Source organism: Watersipora subatra, chromosome 5, assembly GCF_963576615.1.
Source record: "Watersipora subatra chromosome 5, tzWatSuba1.1, whole genome shotgun sequence".
NCBI lineage: Eukaryota > Metazoa > Bryozoa > Gymnolaemata > Cheilostomatida > Watersiporidae > Watersipora > Watersipora subatra.
Window position 1 is genome coordinate 51121690 of NC_088712.1, and position 15847 is coordinate 51137536.

Below are 15847 nucleotides of genomic sequence, written 5' to 3' on the forward strand. Positions count from 1 at the left end.
TGACATAGTAGTCACAAATTAGTGGCATAGAAAGCGCCACTTGCAAGATAAAAGGTAAGAGAGAGATTTCCGGAAAAGCGCTTTTAGTTAAGGCTAGATGCTGCCAATCGCTGATAGAATCAAATACATACTGTAAAAGCTCTAATTGAACGCCACCTCTATTTGACTGCCACTTTGACTATCTTTGATCTTTATGAACCAGCAGTATTAAGTGATCACTGCAAAAGTGTCTACAAAAGTGTATTAATAATGAATCGTTTACGTTAATAACAATCAATTATCTTGTTGTCCAACTCCAAAGCATTTCGCTTTTTTTTTCGCTAAGAATTTGAATGCAACGCCATAGAAATAGTCAATAACTGTCTCAGGCTAATAGCTGGTGCTTGTCTAACACAGTCTTTATGCTCCAAAGTACTTGTACTTATTTAAAAACGGTTTAAACTTACATCGGTACATGAACTTTCAAAGCAACGCCATAGAAATAAGAAGTAACAGTATCAGGCTAATGGTAGTTCTTTGTTTAACACAGTGTTAATACTTCGAAGAACATGTGTGTAATAAACGGTTTGCAAGTTTTGGGCCAAATGTTACATTTAGCAAGCAAACTTTTGTGCGTTGCATTTGTGCTAAATGCAGAGCGTAAAACTTTTGCATTTGATAGATTATCATTATACATCTATAACTTATAAATATGCAGATTTATAGCATATTATTTAATAGCATTCTTGCGGCTATCTTAAAGGCGGACTTGCAACAAAATTCACATTACAGTTATTTGATATGAAAAGATTCACCATGTCTTACTCTGTTGTGTTGTAGGTGCAAAATATGTGGAAAAGTGATTAAAAGCTCTTAAAAGCTAAAAAACGAACAGAAAATCGCAGCCACACGAGACCGCCATAGTTTGGATTATCTTTTTAAAACGGCTCAAATGTTACGTAGTTGTGAGAGATGGTTAATGTTTACACTTTCATGCAACCTTATTCGTCAAAATATTTTAACAAATATACTTCAAGCATTCAATAAAACCATGTCTAGTGTTCTTACGCGTCTATTTTATCGTCATTGTGATGCTGTCACTTTTAGCAGATATCCTATAACTTACCGTAAAAATTTGTTTAATTTTTTAGCCTTAGCTTGAAGGAGTACATATCATTGTCTGATAATCATGACGAGCCTGTTGGTGACTTGTGATAATCGAAAAGCGCTGGAGAAATTATTTACGAAGTATTAGGTCACATGATCAGATTACGACTTGCTGATTAGACCAAACAGAAACAAAACTGTAAAGTAGCGAGCATCTATATTTGATACGGGGTCTTCGGTAAAACCCGAAGTGTTTGTCATAAACTAGTGCTACGATAAATTTTATATTCAGCTTTTTATTGGCCTTTCAATTCACGTGAGAACATCACATGAAGACAATAACCAAATTTCATTGCTACGCCATCGGAATAATGAGATTCCAATCTATGGCGGCTTTTCGTTTTCGAGCTTTTAAGAGCTTGTAATCACATTTCCACATATTTGGCGCCTACAACAATTCAGAGTAAGACATGGTAAATATTTTGATACCAAATAACTGTAATGTGAATTTTATTGCAAGTCAACCTTTAACACGGGTCAGAATGAATCGATGCTCATAATTCCCCTTCTTTTGCGCATAGAAATAGTTTTGGTTGCAAACTGCAGCAAACATATCAATGGGTGCAGTGAGCATTTGTGCAACACTGTTAAACATAGATATAAAATAAAAAAGTATGTCTTCAAATTTAGCATGGAATAAAAATTAAAAATGCAAACAGATTGCATAGAAGGACACATGCTATAATACCACCAAAGGTCAACTGCAATCAATGCATATCAACTGGTAAAGATATTTCTCAGGTAAGTTAGCAGATTTATTGCATCCAAAAGGCTAAACCCTTTGGCTGGGGAAACGACCAAGATGTTGTTTACCGGTTGCGTGGGGAAACATTTATGTCCCTTTCGGTAGACGTTTATAAAGCTGTTGCCTAGTAACGTTAAACAAATGATATGACCACTAGTAAGTTTTAAATATCATCAACAAGATATCGGTCGATGATTTACAATATGAAACGATTATCTGAGAGGCGTTGCTTTGTGCTAAAAGCTAAACAAATCGCGCCTCCTTGGAAAAGAATAAAAATTGGAAAAACCAGTCAACATCGGCTAGACTTTCAAAACGGTAAAATAAAAGATTATTTGATCCTGCGATCGTTAGTGATTTTTTGTCTGCTCAGAATAAAAGTAATTCAAATGATAGAAGTGATGAAAACCTTTTGGATTTTTAATATACTTGGAATATACAGAGCTTGTTATGGTGGCTCGCACGGCTACGTTACAGCGTTAGACTCTACTGAAAAACATGCTTCCAAGCATTTCATACAGAGAAAATTGCACATGGTTGTATTTTTTTAGTAGTAGAAATATAAATGAATTTTTATGTACAAAAATTTTTGTTCATAGAAATAAATTTAGGATTTGAGCTATGCAGGTTCCTAAAATATCGATTTTATTGAATTTTCGAAAATAAATTACACAAGTTTCAGTGGTTTTTTTTTGGGAGGGGGGGGGGCTTATACCCGATCAAAGAGTTAATATAGCTCCAATAGAAAAGAAGAGAGCCAAATGTAGGCGACATCCGCTTCCCCGTAATAGGGTAAATTTATCTCACCAAAATTCTGACGAGCCATTTGAAAAATACACCCCCAGCCTCTAATTGAACCCTGCCGCCAATTGACCGCCCACTATAGAGGAAGGATTGAAAAATAGAGCTCCATGGCGTTCAATTAGAGGCTTTACGACATTTGCAAAAACACAGAATGGATTTATCTAATCGTATATTGACTATACTTTGAAACTGAATTGTCAATATAGGCCTGAAATGAGATAAAGTGTGTGAGTGAGTGAACCTTGTGAGATGAAAATATTTTTGGATCCTGCTTGACATCCAGCAGTCATTTGAAAAAAATATTCATGCTTATTTTTTTACAATGTAAGAGTACTTTTGGTTTTTGTTACAAAAATGACCATTAGATCCTGTAACAATTCTGTTGACGTCGGCGTCTGTGTCAGTCATCTGTGTCCCTCATCTGTCTATTATTGTCGTCTGTGTTTGTCGGCCTCGTGTGTTCGTCAACGTCCTCAGTGTCTGTCAATGTCGTCTGTGTCTGTTGACATCGTCTGTGACTGTCGATGTTGTCTGTATCTGTTGATGTCGTGTGTCTGTCGACGTCATCTGTGTCTGTTGATGTTCTATGTGCATTTCGATGTTGTCTGTGTACGTCGACGTCATCTGTGTGTGCTGATGTCTTGTGTTTGTCAACGTCGTCCCTGTTTGTTCAAATGTCTGCCTGTCTAGTTATAGCTGTTGAACCTTGGAACGAGAAGCTCGCTACGTGCTGAATTTTAACTCATAGAGATTGCAACCACAGGTTTCTAACCACCCATTTAACTTCTGAGCTACACAGTCCTTATAATTCTATCACTCCTCTAATATACAGTATAATCTTTCCCCAATTGTACACACTAAATGACGTATTAATTGATACATTGCCATACTAGGGCAAATTTGTTTTCCGTCATACGATATTAACAATAATTTTACGCCAATTAAAATTGGGAGACTGTTGTACTGATTATGATGAAATAACAAAAATGTTGATATGTTATGTTGCTGCTCAGTTCTCTGTTCAGCATTATCCCTTATGGTAAAAATGGATTCGCAGCCAACCAGGTGAAAAAATTTTAGTTTGAAGTTTACCAAAAAACATACTAAAACTTCCTTCAAGTATGTGTTTAGTAAGCCAAATTCATTTAAGTTAGATTCAACGTTTATGTTACAAATCTGTTGTGAAGGTAATTACTCTGCGCATAGTACCTTGTAATGTTACATTTTCTTGCAGATCATAATTACAAAATGCAACAAAGTTATTGTAGGTAACTGTAGTTACAAAGGTTAACATGTTTTTTGTTACTTTGTTTAACGATGATGATTTTTACCTGGAGGTGATTGCAGGAGATAATTACTATGGGTTCCTATACCACTCTATACGTCTAAGCAATATTTTTGTTTTATGATGCCGACACTGAAACGAATTATAATCATATATTGTATATGTAAACCAAATAATTTTACATTTTCAACTTAGCAAAACAGACTATATTTAGCTATTTCTTGCTAATGATTTCCAATTTACATTTAAACACCTTTACAGTTTTACTTATCTTGCTAATTTACTTCAACAAAACAATTCTTTCAAAACACTTCTTACACAGTTTGTTACATGTTTGTAATACTCATGCACCCAATAAATCTTTTAACTCGCAGTCACAGGCGAAACACCAAAAAAGAAAAGCTTGGATTACAACAGAGGTTTTAGACTTAATAAAAAGAAAAAATTATCTATATCGCAGAACATTAAATTCTCCATTAGACATGAAATTAATAAATAAATACAAAAAAATTAGGAACAACCTAACAACAGCTCTACGGCTTTCTAAATCCAAATATTTTGAAGAGAAGCTTCAGGCTGCCTCTAATACTAAACACTTATGGAATATTGTTAATCAGGAATTAGGAAAAAGCACTGTACCATCACCGGTGCCTAAATTAATTATTGACGATCGAAACCAGGTTTTAGAAGATGAAAAAGGTATTGCCGACCATTTCAACAGTTATTTTGTAAATGTTGGACCCAACTTAGCTAAAACATTTGGTAATACCTTTCAAGAAGAAAAAATACTATTGCACAGTAATCTGTCAAGTCCAGAGTTTCAATTTAAAAAAGTTGATAGCACCAAGGTGAAAGCATATTTGCAAGATTTAAATATAAAAAAAGCAACCGGCTTAGATAATATTCCAGCAAAGCTATTAAAGCTTGCTTGTTCCTCCATTTGCAATCCTTTGACAAAATTAATTAATGAATCTTTAGAAAGTGGCCAAATCCCAAAAGCTCTTAAAATAGCTAAAGTAAAACCTTTATTTAAAAAAGGCTCAGTAAAGCTCTGTTCAAATTATCGGCCTATTTCAATACTGCCTGTCATAAGCAAAATACTGGAAAAGATCGTGAACACACAAATAATGCAATATTTAGAAAGTAATAATTTGATTCATGAAAACCAGTTTGGATTTCGGAAAAATAAAAACACTACACTAGCTCTTACTCAATTCACAAATCAAATTTTAAAAGCATTTAATGATGGGAAATCCGTACTTGGAGTCTATCTGGATTTTAGTAAAGCTTTTGATACCCTTGATCACCAAACTCTTTTATATAAGCTGAAACAGCTAAAGTTTAGTTCAAATTCTATTAAATGGGTGGAAAACTTTTTTTCTCAAAGAAAGCAAGTCACCATTATTGGACAATCTGTCTCTGATGAACTAAGCATTACATGTGGTGTTCCCCAGAGATCCATACTTGGCCCTACACTTTTTTTAATTTATATTAACGATTTACCAAACATTTTAATAGTTTTTACTCCCATTTTGTATGCCGATGATACAAACTTATTTTTAGAATCCAAAGACTTAGATGAGCAAATTTCTGCAGTAAATAATGAACTGAATGAAATCCAAAAATGGTGTACTATGAACAAACTAACATTAAATGTAGACAAAACAAACTTCATGATATTAAAAAACAATCAAAATAAATATGAATTCCCGAGGACCGCTTTAACTTTGCATGGTAAAATTTTAAACCAAGTCAAAAGTGTAAAATTTCTGGGTGTTCACATTGATACAAATTTATCATGGAAGGTTCACATAGAAAAACTTTTTAATAGTGTTAGACCTTTGTTAGGACTCTTATATAAATGCTCAAGGTATTTACCCCACAAAATTTTGGTTTTAATTTACAACGCATTTATTCATTCTAAATTCAGTTACTGTATTGAGGCTTGGGGGAACACCCCAGGTAAATACTTAAACAAACTTCAACTTCTACAAAAACGAGTTTTCAGGATTTTACATAATAAACCTAAATTAAAACACACCCGCCCACTTTTTCAAAAATCTTCAATACTGACTGTGAATAAACTCTATAAATTTCTAACTCTCATCGCGTCTCATCAATTATTCTACAGCTTTAAATCACATCGCATTCATCAATATCCCACTCGCTGCTCTTCCTTAAATCTAAAGCTACCTCCCTCTAAATCTGCTTCGGGTCATCGCAGAATGTCATACCAGCAGTCAGCACAATGGAACGCTCTGCCTGATGAACTGCGTAGGGTTGTGAGTATGCCCACTTTTAGACGTGCCCTCAAGCTGTACCTGTTGAGCGGTGACTAATTAGTTTATGGCTGCTTGCTGTTAACTTGTGGCCCAGCGCCTTGACTAGCAATGCTACTGCGCAGTTTGGGCCTCATCATTATTCCTTTTTTTCTGTTTTCATACTTTTTGATGAAATAAAAAAAACAAACAATAATAAGAAATTTAAAAGTTTAAGTTTGAAAGTTTTTGAACTTTCACAGTTATTTTTCTCTTAACTCATTTAAACTGCACAAAAACACTTTTCTAATGATATGAAGTTTTAAAGTGAGAATGATAAAGGTGGCATATGTTAAACGGAAATAAATTTTGTGTCCTGAGACTTTTTTATTAGCTGGGCATTCACTAGTCTTGTCTAAAGATGCTTCAGCAACCAAAGCTAGTGATCAGAACTACAGTGCTAACCATGACTCTGAATATACAGTTTGAGTTGTTTTGGCTGTGAAATCCTGTACAAGAACAACTTCGGAGAATTAAATCAAGCGATCCAAAATAAAATTGTAAATGAATTGTTTTCTTGCTTGCTATTTGATTCAGACAAAGGAAGTAGCGTCTACACCAATACACTTTTGTATCATGAACAAATTATAAAACACACTAAACTCACAGTGAGGCTCCACAGCTTTTGACATAATTATGTTATCATGGTAAATATTCTCCAGGATTGAATGAGTTGTGTCTTTACATCTCAGAGTCAAACCATATCTATCTTCTATTACAGGAGTGTAACTATTGCTGCTCACAATCACCACATCTCTTCTTAACACCTCTGTAACACATAGATAACATCATAATCAGAACTTAAGATTTAACCATCAAAAGAATAGCTACAAAGCAACTAGATCTAGAATCCAAAATATAATAATGTTACTTCAGTAATTACTTGTCATCCTTGACACTAGCAGTAAGAAGCTAACACTCATATTAGCATTGTTCCATTGCAAACAGACCTCGCGCAATTTTTAAAAACACATAAGTTAACCTCAGTCCTACAAATATTAAATGCAGAAAATGTAGCATAGACATCAGGTTGTTTACAAAACTCCTATATTAATATACTAATTACTAAGCAGTAATAAATAAAGGCTGTAAATTTCTGTTACTGGAGGCTAGCTGTACAACAGCATCCTAACACATGTATTAACGGTAAAATGAACTTCTACAAATGATTCATTTTTTATTATTGATTATCAAATGAAATGTTTACAATATGTCATAAAATTTCCACAAATGTTTGTAATTTTATATCCGAAGGTAAATCAAACGGGTAACGAAAAGATTTTTAGAACATAGCAGATTCTCGAAACAGGAAGGCTTCTAAAATTAAGACATTAGAAAAATATACCAACACTATAGAATATATATATAATGTTGGTTTCAACTTTACTTAATATGAGCTTTAATATGTTTGCTGAATATTCCTTCATCACCACTTCTACTGCTGAACTTGCACATGGCCAATCCTAAACTTCTATTAGCTTGTTTCTACACTATAGTTACAAAATATACTTTTTATTGATTCTTACCAGCCACCCAGCAACCAATCAAAACTTTGAAGTTTGTCAGAAGAATGGATATGTTTAATTACAAATGATTCTCCGATCAAATAAGCTTGCGATACCTAGCGGGTTTCATATAATCACCAATAATGACGAGTTTCTCTTTAAGACTCATTCATCAGCAATATATTTCTTTCTGACTTCATATAATACAAGGGGCCAACAAGTACAACAGATTTCTGTTATGAAACCACCTGTGAGAGAATTTAGCATTATAGGTCAATTTGTAAGACATGAAAATTATTAATGGAGTATTACTTGAAATTACAGCAAAAACACAGACAAACAACTATTAGGTAAAATTATCCACTACTAACTGAGGCAGAGGTATGTGCATACAATTTTAGATTTAAACACGTATATACTTATATATTTTTGTGTGCTGTTAGTTATTCTATAAAATAGTATAAAGACTTATCTCAGTATATCACAAACCATAGTCATATGCAGAACCAGGACTTCCACCAGTAGATGTGCAGTTGAAGGTGAACTCTTTTCCTTCTATTATCTTATCTGGTCTGTTCATTACAAGATTCTCAGGTTTAACTACAAAAGAGAACATTATATGTGAACAGCTATAGTTTTCCTTCACATAATTTAGTTCAGTAGTCAAAATTCTATTAATGATGAGCTTGCATAAAACTGTTAGTAAGTTTATCAGACAGTATCAGTATTTTCATTCATTTGCGATTGTTTTTGATCTTTGAGGTCATCTAATTGCCAGGTTGTTTTAAGATTAAAATCAATAAAACCTGATCACAGTTAAAACACTAGGATCATGTGAAAGTATGATTATTATGATGTCTATAGTTTCAAGGAGACTGACAGAATAGATGCGACTAATGCTTTAACTTGAACACAATAGCTTATAAAAACTATCGCAACAATAATAACTAGTGACGTTTTTTGGACATATTTTGTTCTTCTGAGCAGTTTAATCGCGATCAAGTTTTGCCAATGTTAATCTTGAAACATCAGATCACCTCATACATCAAAAGCAGTAGCAAATGATAGAAAAATACTGATACTTGCTGATATAACCTCTAAACATTTTGTAAAAGTTCAGCTTTAAGCTGTGCATTATACCGTACTTATTAAGTTTTGTAATCTTAGTGAAATTGGTAATAAATAGAAGGCCAAACTTGACACAGAACTGAAAATAGGATTCAAATCAATTACCGTACAGGATGAATTTATTCGCGGAGTTATATTTCGCGAAAATTGCCATTTCATGCATATTCGCGGATTAATTTATTCGTGGCTGAAAACTGTCACTCTCTATGAAAAGTTAACTCTATTACGTCTAGCAATAGAGTTAACCCTACGCATGCGCGCATTGCGTGTTTCGTTTTCTATTCACCTTAGCTTACAACTACGGGTGGATCGTGATAAGCTATAAACTCTTTGCTGCGTTCAGAGGTTTTTACTAATATTCATAGATTTTGAGGCCTTTGATGAACCAACAATTTCTGGTAAGTAATGAGTTTTTTCAAAACCATTTACTAAATTAGTTGAAGTTTACTTTGGTTCTTCGGTAAAACGCAATATTTATTTTTTTTCATCCCTACCGCTACATTATTTGTTTTAGTGTGAGAGAGAGATTTTCTCGCAAGCACAATGACTGCAAGGGTGGTATATGTCATTCTTAGATAATCACCAATCATTCAGGTCTGGAAATTGAGGTAGAAGTGACCGCAGCTACTTATGAGGAGAATATATCTGTTTTAAAAAAGGAACAAAAATGCCTTTACGAGCACAAATCTTTGGTCAACCGGCAGAACTTCGCAATAGTAAGCCACGAGGAGAGTTCTGATGATAACTTCCTGACCAGCCATGTATAGTAGCGAGAGAATCGCCTTTAACATCTACCCAAGACAGTGACAGCGATATAGAGCTGCTATTACCAAAATTACTAGTCAGAAAGTACCATTACACGCTAGTATTCACTTATCAAGAGTTATCAATTTAATTCTATTGCTTTAGACAATCGCCATATAGACTAAACTGTTTATATTTACTCCATTCATCGTTTGTAAAATTTTATTTGTATTTGAAATATTTTATTTGTACACTCAAGTTTGTAATAAATTATAATATATCTATACATGAAATAAAATATATAATTTAATCATGTTTGCTGCAACGATATCAAGGAGTTGTTGTCGATGAAGGGGTCTAGGTTGACTGGTTGCTTCTCTGCCAATATTCCTGCTTTGATGAATATTACTACTTGTCTCTAGTTTTCGTAATCGGAGTAGGTTGTTTCATTCTCAATCTGCAGTAAACACACAAAAAACAAATATTAATAAGTGTTAAGAAAGTACAAAAACAATAGCTGAAGTATTTAATGAAAGCGATCAGTTTATAAACAAAAGAATTAACTAATGCAGTTAATTATGGAAAAAGGTATTTGCACTGCAAATCAAATACATACCATAATGCCCAGATCAGAATCATGATCGTCCTCAACTTCGGTATTAGAGATTGGAGTTGAAATCAGTGTAAAAAAACTAGGAAAGATTTTTTGCGATGACGAAGCCATGCCGAATAACTTGTGAAAACCTTGAATAATTTTGCAAAGTTTGATGCAATGGCAATAAAACTCGAAGCCCGGCGATGATTTTAAAGTTTTGGAACTCGGCTACGTTTAGTACTCTGCCTAGCGGCTATTTTTGGGATGACGCCATTCTGCACATCTTGTGACAACCTCGAATAATTTTGTAAATAAATGTGATGCATTGGCAATGGTGTTCGTTCAAAGCCCAGGCAATGATTTTAAAAATGTTTTGAAACTCAACTACGTTTAGTACTTATATTAAAAACTAGCCTAGCAGCTAGTTTTTAATTTGATGCAGTAGTTATTCTCCCTTGTGATTAAAAATAGAACTAATTATTCATGGAATTTAATAATTCGCGGAATTGACTGTTCGCGAAATCGCGAAGTTTCATAACAAACGAATATTTTCATCCTGTAGGGTAATTAAAACTCCACAAAAACATCTCGCAGCTACTGCAATAGAGAAAGTAAAGAGGAGACAGGCTCAGACTAGTGAATGTAGAGAGGTTGAACCTTATAAATCAAACAAAAGAAGCAAAAATATAAAATAAAAAGATAGATAAATCTAAGGAAGTTATGTTAATGCAAAGTTTAGGTGGTCCAAGATAGACTAGTACAAGATCTCTATGACCACCTCTATATACACACCCCAAGCCTCCCCTTTCCCATTCTTAACATACATGGGAAACAGGCCGACCAAAACATGATGTTTGCAGACAAACTAGACACGAAATATTGGAACATTCAGACATACATGATGAAAGAAAAAAAAACATTTGGCAAACTATTAAATAATTAAGTGATAGTAAACAATAAACTTTGATCTTTAGAGCCTTTTGATATAGTAAAAGAAATCTGGTAAAGAAATCATTTACCAGTGCTTTACAAGGTATGGGTTAACATAGTGTCAACATAAATTGTTTCATCACTGAATTTAGTGGTACCAACTAGTAATACACCTTTTAACCATAGTTTGGCATGTATAAAGTTCAATTGTATTTGATAATTGGCTGTATACAAGATCACTTGTGACCGCATCACAATGATTGCACTCTACTAGTAAAACCACATATCCCCGCATATAAGCCGATACCAAAACGCATAAAAACTCACCAAACTGAGGGTTCCGACTTAGACAGCACAACTCTGATTGCAAGCAAACGAGATGGCATTATGGTAACTTAATTGCGACAACTACAACTCGAACCTTGCTAAGCATGCAGCTGGTGGCCTTTTACTTACAATTTGTACAAATGTAACAACAATGATAGTTTGTACTTGAAGAAAAGCAGAATGTGAAGATTCAATGAAAAACAAATGTAACAGAATCGGTAAATTTAGATTTTTTCTGTACAGTTTTGGTTTTGACAGTAAGAGTGTGCACATTGTTACCACACGAAGCGGATTTTGTTTGATATAGTACGCTATGGCGGCAATAACAGTCTGTGGTTGGTCATACACATGATCGCTTGTGTTTTAGGCACGTCAAATGACATGGCATTTTTAGTATAGCTGGTATAGTTAATCAGATTTTACCGAAGACATTTTGCCAAAAGAGATGTTGCCTTACATGGCTTATTTTATACTCGAAAGTGAGTCGAAAGCGGTGGAGGCTGCAAATAAAACAAGCAATGTTGAAGCAGCAAACAGATTTAGAGTCGATGAAAGTAATATTAGAAGATTGTTACCGAAACAATTAAATATTTGGTGAAACCAAGTATTTGACATAGGTGCATGTAAGTTGTCCTAAAATGTTGTAATGTGTCTGAACATTGCGAAGCAGAAATAGCTATAAGTCTTTTTGGAAAGTGAAACTAAGTTCAGTGTGAGATGCAAACATGTATTCCATTGGCTCGATCGGCTATATTTGAAAGGCTGAAAACTCGAGAAAAACACTAAGAATGAAAGTTACACATTATGCAAATAAGTTTAAACTTTACCTAGTTTTAGTTAAAGTAAATTAACACTGTGTATCACTCCATGATCACATAACATCTGATCTTATGCATCATTAAGCCTATATTAGTTATTAGGGAATATTCTGTAATGTGTTGTAGCTGTGAAACTATTTCAATGACTAATAAACATACTAGCTGTGCCACCCGGCGTTGCCCGGGTAATAGAAAAGTCTTTGGATAGAAAACTGATTTGTATTTAACATATAACAACATTTGCCATTCTAACTTTCAAACTACATATCATGAGAAAAGTGTTTTGTCTTATAAACAATGAGAAGAAGTGAGAGTTTTGCTATTAGCCAGTTTGATAATGTGAGCGAACAGCTTCTCGTGACGTTATGCTATGACCCCCTCCCCGGCATACGTAAAGCAGTTAGGTAATTGCTCTGATATATTGACTTATTTTGGCAGGCTAGCAATTCGACATCCGTAGTCCAGTGGGCTAGGCGTAAAACTGGTGAACGGCTGGGTCTGATATCGAATCCTCTTCGGTACGGGATAGTTATCCCAAAATTTCAAGATCTATAGCCGGATTTCCATCATATATACGATATTTAACATTATTAACATATTATTTAACATGCAACAGTCTGGACATGCAAAGCAAGACAAAAATCAACTTGCTCTTATGACATATTCAAAAACATGCTTTAGAGAAAAGGAATATTAATGCATATCAGTACCATCAGCTTACCATTAATAGTGGAGATAGCAAATGATGAAGAGTTGACACGAATTGATGTGAAATCAGTGAAACATCTGAAGTTAGCACTAAGCAAGTCATCTGATACAGTTCCTGTTACGGAGAGCATGAATGGAGGAGTAGCGGCAGCAGCTTCACAGTAAGCCTTATCTATTCTAGAAAATCCTGGTATGTTCAGAGCATTAAAAGATGACCATGTTTTCGAAATACTATCAATACTGCAAACAGTCCTATCGTCATCTGTTACACTGTCACCATTAACCAGGTAGACACCAGTCGCATCTGTATCCCCGCTAGCAGTACATGTTAGAGTTATCGACTCATCTCTGTAGAATGAAGGATAGCCTGTGGAATCTACTGACAATCTAACTTCATTTCCTACAAACACAAAAGAACAACAAGGTATTATATAAAACAACTAAACAAGATAAGCTCATATGTACAATAACCTTTAGCACTGAGTTTTATAGTCAACTTACAGTACATACTGTGAGTATATACTCAGCTGTTAGTAAGGCTAGTATATTTACCACCAGGATGAATACTACCTTTATGTATTAGAAAAAGCTAAGAAAGTTAATTTTACTCTAGTACAACTCAACAAGATACCAATACTAGTTCATGTATTATCAGGATGACTAATACACTGTCCTTACAGTGATGGAATTGATAAGTCATTGTGCATAGCTCAACACAAGAGACAACATTCACAATGTCCCAATACTCTAACAACCATTTACACCTCGATTAATAACATCGCATTATAAAAAATTGATCTTCAAAGATTAACCCATTTGCAATTTTCAGTTATCTAATTTGCTTTATTTATATAGTCAAACATGGATAACTCGCCCTCGGATAGCTCGAACACATGGTTAATTCGAACGGATTTTTTGGTCCGTTCCCACGTAATGATAAATTGCTATAGATAACTCGAACTCAACACTGTTAACTCGAACTGTTTTTTGCCCAACAGCTACCGAAACGGTTGTTATCGCTTTAGAAAATCACTTTATTCCAAGTCATAGAGGTAAACCTCAATTCATAAGCGTCGTTATTACCACCATCGGCAAAATATTTTTGTCAACGACTTTTCTAAAGGTTTGGTGAAATTTGATTTATACTAAACATCCGCTTAGCGATCGCTCTTCGGAAGCAAGGTAAAGTGAGCTAATCTTTGCATAAACTTCAAGAAAAATTGGCAAAATTGATCGTGGGTAAAACACTCAAAAGAAAAAGATGTATTTTCTTTTGAGCATTTCAACAACGATCAAGTTTTGCCAATGTCAATCTAAAAAACGTCCTGGCAATAACATCACCTCAAACAACAAACCAATCTCAAGTGATAGAAAAATCGCTATACTTTTTGATAAAAACGTCTTAAACTTTACATTAGAAGCATTTAATTTGAAACAAGCCATTTGTGCTTTTGATTTATATTATAGTTTGTATATGTACATGTATCTACTAATAAATAAGTAAATACATGGACTTGTGACAGTGCTCTGATAACTTGAACGCTCTGATAATTCGAACACTTTCGCTCGGTCCCGTGAAGTTCGAGTTATCCATGTTTGACTGTATTTTCTTTATTTATCTATGTACATGTATACAATATGTCCAATTTTGAGAAATATATATATTTCTCAAAATTAGTCTTATTGTATTCGTCGTTTTGGTTGTCCTGCTATAGAAATTATTTTAGTACTGCGTCCAAACATTTTTTTCGTAAGATTTAATTACTATATATGGGGTCATGACCAATTCTTCTCCCGCGGACATTTATGGGAAGAGCTTCGACATTCTTTCTCCATTCAGTCAGACAGACAGTACGACATCTCATTTTTACATTTGCACCAGTATTGATTGTGTAGTTGTTTTGTGGGGTTTTGTGTAGTTGAAATAAATTGAGAAAAAATAAAACAAAGTTCTATAAAAGAGTTAAGATGTAAATGTATAATAATTAGCATGTATAATAGCTAAATTAAGTCTGTTTTGCTACGTTTATGATAAAATGTGATTCAGTAATGTTACAATTAATACGAACTGAGAAAAACAAAATAAAAATCCTGATTATGTCATAAATTAATAATAACAATTATTGCATAGAAATGTGTGCGTGTGTGTGTATAAATAAAAAAGGTTACTGTTCCACCTGAAGCTAGCCGTTAAAACTTTGAATACGACGATACTGGAATTAAAAAGGTCTTTGAACAGAAAATTGATTTGTATTCAACATATAACACCATTTGCCATTCTAACTTTCAAACTACATATCATGAGAAGAGTGTTTCGTGTAGTTGAAATAATTTGAAAGAAAATAAAAACAAATGTAAAGGTTTTTAAACTTCATCAACCAACTGTAACTTCCCAACTTCATATCATGAAGAAAATGTTTGGAGCAGGTCCAATAAATTTTAAAAAATAAAACAACTATAAAAGAGTTTAGACGTAAATGTGTAATGACGTAATGACGTATATATATATATATATATATAGATAGCGGATTATATATATATATATATATATATATATATATATATATATATACGTATTGTATACGTATACTCAAAATGTTTTGAGCAAGTCAAATAAATTTATACAAAATAAAAATTCAAAATATGCTGAATTAATAATCAAAATTCTTGCATGGAAGAGCATGTATAAAAAAGCTACTGTTTCATCAGCAGTTATCCATCAAAACTCTAAATACGACGATACTGGTAAGACGATATGTGAAAATGAGATATTGTAGTTTCTTTGTCTGACCAA

At 33.7% G+C, this 15847-nt stretch overlaps 1 protein-coding gene across 1 annotated transcript in view; it reads right to left on the reverse strand.

The window, feature by feature from the left end:
- Nucleotides 1–15847, reverse strand: part of LOC137397448 (uncharacterized) — a 225554-nt gene that overhangs the window by 87369 nt on the left and 122338 nt on the right. The window contains exon 3 of the mRNA XM_068083738.1: nucleotides 8293–8403. Within this exon, the coding sequence (XP_067939839.1) occupies nucleotides 8293–8403 (111 nt within the window). The remainder of the gene's footprint in view (nucleotides 1–8292; nucleotides 8404–15847) is intronic.